The 11,713-nt window shown below is 31.8% G+C and overlaps 1 protein-coding gene across 1 annotated transcript; it reads right to left on the reverse strand.

Annotated features, from left to right (window-relative positions):
* Positions 1 to 3,983: 3,983 nt before the first annotated feature.
* Positions 3,984 to 8,160, reverse strand: LOC137933769 (activator of 90 kDa heat shock protein ATPase homolog 1). The gene is made up of 4 exons (XM_068777816.1): positions 7,572 to 8,160; positions 6,207 to 6,743; positions 5,193 to 5,351; positions 3,984 to 4,217 (listed from the first exon to the last, which is right to left on the reverse strand). The coding sequence occupies exons 1-3, from the start codon at positions 7,926 to 7,928 to the stop codon at positions 5,220 to 5,222; spliced, it is 1,026 nt and encodes a 341-aa protein (XP_068633917.1). The 5' UTR covers positions 7,929 to 8,160; the 3' UTR covers positions 3,984 to 4,217; positions 5,193 to 5,219.
* Between the last annotated feature and the right edge of the window lie 3,553 nt (positions 8,161 to 11,713).

The raw sequence follows: 11,713 nt of genomic DNA on the forward strand, positions 1-11,713 counted from the left end.
ATACCCCTCCACAGATATCTTTGAGGGAGGAGTGTGCCTTGCAGTGGACGTCTATGGGCTGATACGACGAAATAACGGCTATCTAATAGTCATACTAATGCATACCACAGTTGTTAGTTCTCACTCGTAGACCCCTATGCCATGTTTTTCCGTGTCGAGTATACCCCCTACTTACCTGATATTGATTTCCTGTAATTTTCTAACTGTAAAGAAGTTTAGTGTTAAAAACTTAAAATAAAAATACATGTTAATTTATACATTTATTAATTGAACTTAAATTAAAACTACTCAAAATAAAATTTTGTATCTGTTATGTAAAATATACGTAACATTAAATAAACATAAAATAAACTATAAATAAAATAACAAAAATAATAAGTCAATATTTTTAGTGAGAAGGATGAACCTGATGCTTTAATAATAAATTATCAACATTTGGCGTCAATTTTGTAATGGTTAATATTAAATCTTCTCGACTAATGATGTCCACTCTGTTTCTTTTTTTCGTTAGGAGATTGGTAACAGCGCTGAACCCCCTTTCCATTGTATTGCGACCACAAAGCGAATACCAACATCCTACAACTTACACAAATTTATAAACATATGTAATAATTTTTGTATTTCATAGGTACTTTTATAAATAATGTAAATGTTTTGATATTATAAGATAGTATGATGTAAGTAAATAGGTACTATCAGTGTAGGTGTTGAGATCCATTATCGTGGACCCCCATTTTCATTTCATGAACCCCCAATTTTTTTTTCTCAGACGTAGACCCATTGCAGGTTGACATAGACCCCTAGGGGTAGATAAAGACCACTGGGAATCACTCGTTTAACTCATTATATGAATGATTGATTGATGAATGATGAAGTTTGACGTTGATTTATGGGAAAACTGATATAAGATTCACATATATAATAAAATATATATAAATCACATTTACTGCAGCAGTACTTTCTATTATTAATTTTGTTTGAAGTATGTCAACTTCAATATTCATGGTAATAGTTAATAGATATAAAAGCGTCAAAGGAGTGAATGTACAGTTCGTTTGACAATAAAAGTCTTCAAAGCCTTTGCATTTATTTCCAATGACTGGTATATGATTCCTGAAAAATGTAGACTAAAAACTTCGGTAGTCTACAGATAGTAAACTATTATCATAGTATGTACTATATTATTACGTTGCATATTGTCTGCAGCCATTGATTTTTGGATAGTTTGTACATATATTAGTTGACAGATAATGAACTTACCGATCATTCTGTGTATATTTATGATTTTTATACTGATACTTCATGAAGTGACTAGGTGCAGAAGTTCCAGAGAGGGGAACTAGGTTTGATCTGCAACTCGACCCGCTTTGAGCATTCCAGTCCAGGAGTACACACGAGTACCGAACATTCACTTAATCGGTATTCGTTTTTCATTACTACAACTTCGGAATACATTGCCGGCTGAAGATGTCACGGAAGAAACTCCAGCAACGCTTGTATTTACGTATAAAATAAATCTGTCTTATGATTATATCTCGTGTAAGTTGTAACAAGCTCCAAGAACAGTGTACTCATAACTGTATGTAAAATGATTTGCTTTCAGTTTGGCCTTTAAGTCGTTCAGAAATTAAGTAACCCGGTATTAGGTCAATGCAATTGTAACATAGATATTACTTTTAGTAAGTTACCACATACCTAAAGACGAAGGTCTAGGACCAGTGTGTTTTGACCCTGAGAACTTACGGATCTGTAACCTTTTAAAAAAGCTCAAGGTCACCCAGGGAGTAGAGGGCTATTTTCGGAACTTAGCTAAGAGATAGAATCATAAATGTTGAGATCTACAGAACCGAAGCCATCGACGTAGCTTGAAGAATTACTTGTATGAAATGGCAGTGGGCCGTGGAGATCGCTCGTGCCAACAGACGTTGGAGTTAAAAGGTTCTCGAATGGCAGCCAGGTGCCAGTAGACGCGGCATGGGTAAGCCCCCCGCTAGGTAAACCGACAAAATAGTCAACGTCAAGCGAAGTCGCTAGATGCAGCGCAGGACGGTTCATCGCACTGGCAGGCATGATGAAATCTTAGTAAATTAACCTAAATGTAAAGCTAAAATAAACACAAAGATAAAATAATTATTTATAACTGATTTATTAAGTGTTCTATCGTTTTTTTTTATTTTGATGCTAAATTTAATGATTAATTCTATTACTGTGGAATAATTATTGTTTGCTATTTTTCACATCCTTAGTTTTTTTAGTGGCAACACTATCATATACCTGTCGAAGACCTTTCCTTTTTTTCTGAATAAGTGAAATGGCATTTATTCTCTAATCCCAATTTAATTAACTCAAACCAACTAAATATAAACAAAAATTCCGATTTGATTCCGAGAATTGATTAACAAACGAACGGTCGCGTTAACAAAAACGTGTTTTATATTCCATTTTTATATTTATAAGCGTAAAAATTTATATTCCAAATATTTGAATAGGACGACAACGATTTAAATATAGAATACCTGACATCCGGTCGTTCCATTCCCATGGTAACATGAAATATAAAAAAGTTGAAAGATATCTTGTTAATAAAATACAGCATTCGTTTGAACAAAAACCACAGATAAAATATTATCATACATAAGAACGAACCGCAAACCAGTCAAACATAAATTTTGCAATGTGAAATGTACATTTATATCAACATAATTACGTTAAATATTATATTGAAGTCATGTCTATAAATAATGTTGTCTATTTTCGCTCCAAAGGCCAATCGTGTTTGCATATAAATATACACAGATCAAATTATTTTTGTACTAGTTTCGCAAGTCAAGACGTTTGGGGACGGTCTAGACATATGCTCTCTTAGAAACAGAGTACATGTAGAGTAATTGGTTATAGGTGCAAAAGCTCGAAATGAAGTATAGCTTATTTGTCAGCGAACACTTTTAATGCTTTTACATCTATTTCTAAACATCCTGTATAAAGTGATGACTGTGAAATATGTTACATTAAATTATTTTTATAAAAATACAACAGAATAATTTGTGGCAGTAATGGCTGCTATTTCGAATTTTGAAAAAAAAATATTTCTGAAACTATAGATATTTGAATTAATTGGCAGAAAATTAACTATAAATTGGCTGTTTAATTAAAATTATGACACTTATTATTAAACATCGTGTATGCAGAGTATTTTTCTCCCTCAACTTTCAATCAGTGTCAGTGATGAACGAAATATGTTGTTTATATTATACTAGGTAATCCTGAAATCTAATGAAAAAATTGAACAAAAAGGCAGTTTTAATAACCTAAATATAAATGAACAATTTAAAAAACTTCCTTTTCTTTAAATTGGATTTATGGTTTTTGAATCTATTGAAGACAGCCCGCTGATAAATGCGTATGCGGCAAACAATGCGAATTAAACAACTGCCACCTTTAATTCACTCAACACGTGTTTCACCCCTCCACGGGGCATCGTCAAGAGTTATGTTACACCGATTAGTGCCAGAGTAGGGCTAGCGGGCGGTGCACTTTGTTGCACGACTACGACTGATGTGCGGAAGTGGCTAAATATTGGTCCTTTTCTTACTTAGGATGGACTTCCGCAAAGTAATACCTGATTCCATTAACTATTTTCATATTTTTTACCTGTGCAAACACATGTATGGTTTGTCATCTCACTCGCACAACTAGGTTAAATTATCTGTCTCTCTCCCCCATTTCCAACCACGGATTTTTTCTATACATAAACACTCCCATGTAAAGCCAACTCATATAGTCAAATCACACGTTTTTACTAATAACAACATTCTAATATTAATACTTAAAGCATTTGATATAATAATTGTAATAAATAACATATATTGTTGATGACATCACCTTTTAATACAAAATCTTTGATCACCATCCGTTAATTAAACTCATTTCAATCACACAGCACCACTAAACTTAAAATACAGGGATCTAAAAAAAACTCCAAATATATCTAACATAATTTATTGGAAAAACTCCATAAATTAATCACTTGCTTACACAATGAGCTACTTAAAAAGAAGCAATAACATCTTGCAGGCGAATGAATCACAAAGGCTGCCGATCACTCAAGAGGTGCGGATGCAGTTGTGAACATCACAGTGTTAAATAAAAACTCGCAATCAAATACAACGGGGCCCTAGCATACAGCAGTTTTACTGGATATTTTATGACAATTCAATCTGGAAAAAAAAAATAATTTTAATAGATTTAATAGGTTTATAAGGTTTAAAGGGGTACACATACCCAGCGATAAATATTGCACATCAACCTTTGGAAAGAGACAATCGGCTAATTTCGACTTCGTAAAGCGGTATCTCTGGCGCACGAAATACAAAAAATCTGGTATCTCTTAGGAGCTGTTAAAAAGTATCATTTGCTACTTTTGATAATCATTATTATTCTTTGCATAAAATACATCAATTTTTCTATAAGTGGTGGCTTTAAGTTGGGGTATTTATCGACAGGTACTGTATGGCTCATTTGCTGTCAGTAAAGGTGTACAGCCTTAACAAAAATCAATTGTCTAAGAAATAACAAATATGATAATAATAAGTATTCTAAAAATTTAGATTTCCTTACAATAAAATTAATTTTTGTATACTGTCTTTGCAGATTGTGCTGCCAGAAGTTATAGATCTGTTGCATTTCAATAGAAAAAATTAATTAATTTAACATACTCAAGTGTGATCACTTTATATGGGGTGATTGAAAATACTGTGTAAAAACTTTTACACCTATAACAAACCAAGATAGGTGGATCTTTTTATTGATGATTATTGATTTTATTAATTTATTCATTTTATTTTAGTGGATAACTAGTATCACTCGCGTGCCTTATAAGAAGAAAGCCAATTTTAAAGAAACAAGAATTAAGTTGGATTCTCCCATAGTAGCATTCTAAAGTTTTGAGGGTTCAAAGGCATCCTCTTTTTTATTAGATCCCATAACAAACTCTGAAGGATTTTTTTCGTGATTACTTTTACAAATATACTTAATAAAATAATAAAGACAACTTTAACAACTATTTGTTCAATAATCTTTTAAAATTCTTTCTAGGATTATTTATACATATCGCTATTTCTAGTGTATTGGAAACACGATTTAATAAAGTTGGGTCAGATTAGGTTAGGTAAATGCAATATAAAAACACAAACCTAATTAGCCTAGATGTAATGAGGTGATCACAGGAATGCACCAAAGCCGAATGCGCGTTTGATGCTATCAAAATAGTAGCGCTTCCAGTTCTCACTGGTATGTTCCACCTCCGATGCGGGAACCAAATCTTGTTTCAATGTAACTAAGGTGTGATCATCCTGGAAAATGTGATTGCTTTACAAATACAGGTTTATACATAAACATCTTCCGTCATCTATTCAAATGCAGAATCCAATTTAGTTATGAAATAATGCTATTTGTATACTGGCATTTACTGCTTCTCTGAGTGTGTTTATTTTAACTAAGCTAGAGGGATCACTAAGAAACTATTACTCTGGCTTATTGTTTATTTGTATTACATATTCCACTGTATTGTTTTACCATTATTATACTTTCAGAGCTCTGTAGTGAGAACTGAGTATCCACCTAAATATTTACCATTTTTTCCCTCTCAATTTATGTTGTATTGCATAATTTTATCTTTGCTTATAGTTATATTTGTCATTTCTCTGGTGCTCATAACATAACTATAATTCAAAGATTCTTAAGAGAAAAATAATCTAACTGTATCAATTAATTTTATTTCTTGAGAAGTCATGGCTAAGTTATAATCATTTAAAATTAATAATGTAATGCCTGATCAGGTCTCTGTGGTGTTTGAACTTGGTTTCTGAACTGGGGGTGGGGGTGTTTGAGCTTTTCATACCTCAATAATAATTCTAGGACTTTGATACTTTTTCTTTTAAGACACACTCTTGAAGCACTATAATCACAACATGAAGCTGTCAATGCTAAACTAGGGCCTAACAAATGACCTTAAGGACATTGGAAGCCTGTGTCCAGCAGTGATGTGGCTAAAATGATGATGATAATTACAAATCAACATTGCCCATAAATATACTATCCTAGAAGAGCCTAGCTGGATTACTAGAACGCCCTAATCATAAAAACCTATTAAAGGAATGTATTATAAATATTGTAAACTTTAGATATATTATTTACAAGCCTCTTACCTTTTCATCTATAGTGAAAGTAACTTCAGAGAAATGTTGTTCAGGCCATTGCTTATATCTCCAGTACTGTACTATTTTCTTACCGGGAATTAGTTCCTTAAATTCCCCAGTTACATTGCCTCCAAACAGGGCAAACTTTCCACCCTTCTCCGCCTCCATTTTCACATGGCCTTGTGTAAAAGCTGTAACCATTTCTATTCGAGTCATTGCATTATAAAACTCTTCAGCCCTACACTGGAAAGTCTCTGTCAACTCAATTGTCTTGGTGTCCAGTTTACAACCAATCTGCTTATTTTCAGTTGATATCACGGGTAGCATGTTTATTTTCTTATTGAAACCACTTGTTATAGTTGAGACACTATCGGGTTTTACAGATGTTTCCCCCTTTTTGGGCAAAATTAGTCCTTTGGAGAATTCTTCCTTTAAACCTTTAATGTATTTATTGAGTTGTTTGCGAATCTCATCACGTCCAACATTGTGCATGAATGCTTTCACTCTTTGAGCTTCTTCACCACTTCCTTTTATTGTAACGGTCATCTGAAACAAATACATTGTGTATACAGGGTGATTGCTTATAGGCATTGAGATTTAATATGGTACATGCTATTCAAACTCATTGGTATCAGAATTAACAAATAACATGGAAAATAATAATTTCAAAATTTGGATTCTATGTGTTCTGGTACACTATATTTTGGCAGAAGATATTTGTCTGTCACATTTCAATAAAAAAATAAATTAATGTAACATATTACAAAGGGATCATATTGTACAGGGTAGTTGAATAATCAAAAGCTTTAAAGCATTTGTAATAATAACCAATTACTGCTAATGTCACTTATTTGTTATATAAGTAATATTATGTTATGGTTTTAAGAACACAAAGTTAAATATTTAAATGAAAACAACAGTTTTTAGTCCATGTCTTTTAGATATAACTGGTTTTTAACTATTAGACATACTATTCTAAATTTTATAAAAATACATTCACCTATTAGGAAGCATGTTACTCATTTTGTTGTTAACCATGAATTAGAAGGAATTATCATGGAAAAATAGTGAATTTAATAATTTTCTAAGCACAAGTTTAAAAAATATGTTGTATAATTTTGACAAAATATATTTAAACATGACATAAAGTGTAAATTATTGTAATATCCGAAATACTATACTAATTTTTATAAAAGCTGTAAATATATGGATTATTAATAATTATTAAAATCAGGTAAATATTTTACGACACAAAATATACATTTTTTTTGGATTGTACGTGGTTAAACATTGCTACAAAAAAATTACATTGACAAATACATTTACATATATAAAATAAATTGAATAATAAGAGAAAAACCTTTGAATACTTACATCGACCTCACTGACATCATTTTCTTCAGAAAGATTCGGGATATGCACCTCGCCTTTAACGACGTCACTGGCGCCGGCGAGGCGTCCTTCCCATTTCAATTTAATGTCCCATTCATAGAAAAATATTAATTTTCCTTTCCTATTATTCGCAGAGGCTTCTCCTTCAACCTTCTCCACCTCGGTCACTTTACAATCTATACCATTCTGGGCTATTATTAAATTATTTAGCAGTTCCTTCAATCGGTCCTTCGACCATGGTCCGGCATTTTTCTCCGTCCAATGCCAGTTATTAACGTTGGTAGCATCAGGTCGTTCTTCCACAATCCATCGTGGGTCGCCTTCGCCCCATTTGGCCATTTTCTATACACGAGGCCAGAGATATGTGATTTTAAATTCAGTGATTTCAAGGTAACTTCGTCCACTGGTCACAATCTTAACTAATATTGACGCTATTCCACGTTGTTTACCCGATACGTAACAAGGACAGGCTGCTAAGATTAAGAAATATTAGCTATGGAACAGTTCTCGATTTAAAGTCTGTCGTAGAAAATAATTCGACTTCGAGAAAAGTCGTGTAAACCACACCAGGGCAAAGCTGTAGAATTAACTGTCAGCATAAACAATATTGCCATATACCTGTATAAAAGTTGCCTATCAAATTTAAGTTTATTATTTATGTGGTTTTGTGTTGTTACATATAAAGAATAATTTAATACAAACAATATACAGAGTATTTGAGTTAAAATAATTACGATAAATAGATACATATTTTTACTCTTTAAGAAATCAAACGCTTTTCACTTTTGTAAGTACTATATGTAATTAACGAAATGAAATATTTTGCCGCAAGAATTTATATCTGTACAATAAATAACAGAATAATACTGTTACCTATAATCAGTCACCTACTAACGTAATATATATGTTATATGTGAATGTGCAACGTTTACTAATAATTTTAAAATATACCGAAAACAGTGCAAAAATGTAGAAGCTGGTAACATTAACATTTTCTGTAAGTTTCTAGAAACTGTATAGCCAATCGAATTAGAATGAATCTTAGTTTCCGGATGTCAACTTTAAAACGTTTCATTTTACGCAGTTTTGTAGTAATAAAAATGAAATATCCTAATATTTATAAATTCTTTTTTTAAATATTATATTAAAAAGAGATATTTTTTTAAAGTTTTGACTTCATAGTCAGTCACAACCTAAATTATATTTTGTTGAAAACCCTTCTTGTAAGATTTTATAAATAATTTTTGGTTAGTCTCATGTGCTAACATACTCTTCAACACACATTGAATTAAAGCGCCTGTAGTAATTTAATAGCTAGAAGATATACAAAAAGAATTATTCAATATGTAAGAATATTTATTAACTTGTTGTTTTAAAATTATGAATATTGTACATTAAATGTGTACTTTAGGTGAAAGAAAACTGAATATAAGATTTCGATATAAGATTCAAACATTATGATAACAATAATTTTGTTTATTATTAATTATACTTTTATAATTTGTATAATGTTATATTCAGATTACAGATAAATGTTTGCAAAGCTGATACAAATAAACGCTTATATGCATTATTTATTAGAAAAACATAAAATACCAAATTATCCTTGTAACGAGTTAAATAATTGTTCGTCGTTTTCAAAGGAAATAAATACTATTGACTTAAAAACACTGGCATATATTTGATCTATCTGATTATGCAATATAACACCACTGGATGTTCTGTCAAACCATATTAAATATACGCTATACATCATAAAGTAGAAATTACGGCATTATAACTCGAATTGGTTAAAAAGGAACCGACATCTGCATATATAGTGTTGATTGACATCTGTCAAATATATTTTTTTCCTTGTCAAAATAAAGTTTAATAATGTTCATACAACTTACCTCTTTTATTTTCAATAATTTTTATTAATATAAACATTAATAACGCATGAATGCAATTCAAACCTTAACGGAATATTGAGATCATGCATTATGTCTCGAATTCAAGAGTAAGCAAATATTGTTTTCATTGTAATGTTATTATTATATTTTGTTTATACATAGCGTGAATAATTTTACTTTCATGACGTTATAATGTTTGTTCTATACATCACGCGGAATTATTTGTTGAACCTAGAAAATTGTTACAAGCTATATATATATAGATTGCTGATCGACCAGAAAATCTTCTAGACAAGAGCCATTTTCGAGATTGGTACGGCTTTCAAAGAGATAAAAAACAATAAAGCGCTAAGTGAGGATGGAATTACGAATGAGCTTCTAAAGACAGGTAGACGACCATCTTAGAAACACCTTCAGAAACCATTTAACAATAGGAGTTTGGTGGTGCTGTTCTTCAAATAAGGTGATAATACTTTGGTGAAGAATTACAGTTTGGTTTTAAACCGAATGAAACTGATTGATAAATCTTTTCAAAATAACCAATATAGTTAACTAGGTAATAGTTTTTCAACTTAGCTAGGTAATGTCTACGCTTGGAATAGATAATGTGTTTATATTTAAGAAAAACATAGTCGTCAACACTAAACGTTTAAAATCGAAAAAAATGGTTTTTTTCGGTTTTAAACGGTTTTTTTCGTTTTAAACCGATTGGTTTAATTCGTTTTAAACCGGCCTTACATCTATAGTCATGGCTACAAGTATTCTCATAACGTATCGTTTAGAAAACAGCTTTGATTACTCCCAACCTCCCGAAAAATCCCGTTTCCGTAAAGGCTTTAATTTCATAGACCACATACATATACTGCGGCAGATTATACAGAGGACTGAAGAGTTTAATTGGCCAATATGACTGGCGAGGCGTTGGACTATGAGAAAGCCTTTGATTCGGTCGAGACTTAGGTGCGGCAGTCCCTCCGAAGGTGCCAGATAGACAATCGATACATTCAGCTGTTAAAGTGTTTGTATAAAAATGCCATCATGTCGGTCAGACTTTTAGAAACTGGTCACCGCTGTCCTGGAAGATGTCTTCAAGCACCTAGGCTAATGCGGTCCCGGCACCAGCATAAACAACGAGTATAACAATCAGCTTCACTTTAGCGATGATGTAGTCATAATAGCTAAGACCATGGAAGACCTGAGTACAATGCTCGATGATCTCGATGGGTTCTCCAGACAAAAAAGCCTTAAAATAAATAGGGATAAGACTAAGTTAATGTCTAATGTCCATGTCGTATCTACTCAAGTGTTTGTTGAAGAAGCCAGAATCGAAGATGTAGACGATTATATATATCCAGGATAAGTCACTGAACTTGGAAAGTAAAACTTCAAGAAAAGATCACTCGCCGAATCCAACTGGCAAAGGCAGTGTTTAGGAAGCTCCGAAACATTTCTCGTCCAAAATACTTAAAGATGAAGGTCTTTGATCAGTGTTCGTTGCCGATAATAACTTACGGATCCGAGAAAAATAGTTTTATATTTTTATTTTAATACATTACTAATAAAATTACCCGACTTTGCGATGAGAAAATCGATACGGGACAGAATTTTGCAATTTGTAATTGGACACTTGACCGCAATCAGTACAATCGCGTACAAAAGACAACTTATAGTCCTTTGTACGCGATTGTACCTACCATTGAATAAAAGGAGTAATTCAGAGACAGCTCTTTAACAAGCATAGAAAGCTGTTTCTATATCTTCTATTATTCTATATCGATTTTACACGTCATTATATTATTATTAGTGACTATTTTGACTTGCTGCGTTCGAGAACGGAGTAGAAATATTTTTTTTACATTTCATGACATAAGCATTTTTTTACAAAAATTAACTTGAATAGTTCATGTTTTTAATTTTTAAATGGCGGTAATCTAACGTACATGTCTGCACAATGATTATAAAAAAATAAATACGTTAGAAACAGACATTAGACACCGTCATAACTTGCGAAAGAATAAAAAAATTAAAATGTATTTTATTTAATAATATTTCCCTTGGCTTAGAAACTATGTAGGTGAATATAATTAATAAAAGACTATGTTAATTTGCAGTGGCTTAACTAATGTATAAAAATTCTTTTCATGGTATATGTTTTTATATTCTTTGTAAAGACGTTTTAGCTAATTTTTTCTTTGACTAACCATAAAAGTTTTAATGTCTTCTTGTATGTCA

The sequence above is a fragment of the Battus philenor genome, unplaced genomic scaffold, assembly GCF_028537555.1.
Source record: "Battus philenor isolate CCGP_79_NKW_IND1 unplaced genomic scaffold, ilBatPhil1.0.hap1 SCAF_14, whole genome shotgun sequence".
Classification (NCBI taxonomy): domain Eukaryota; kingdom Metazoa; phylum Arthropoda; class Insecta; order Lepidoptera; family Papilionidae; genus Battus; species Battus philenor.

What these genes read in the sequence shown, in the direction of transcription:
- LOC137933769 (XM_068777816.1), bottom strand. Translation starts at nt 7,928, where the DNA reads ATGGCCAAATGGGGCGAAGGCGACCCACGATGGATTGTGGAAGAACGA. An exon ending in ATGATGTCAGTGAGGTCGAT is followed by an intron (nt 6,744 to 7,571) that starts GTAAGTATTCAA and finishes TATTTGTTTCAG; the next exon opens with ATGACCGTTACAATAAAAGG. An exon ending in CTTTCACTATAGATGAAAAG is followed by an intron (nt 5,352 to 6,206) that starts GTAAGAGGCTTG and finishes CACATTTTCCAG; the next exon opens with GATGATCACACCTTAGTTAC.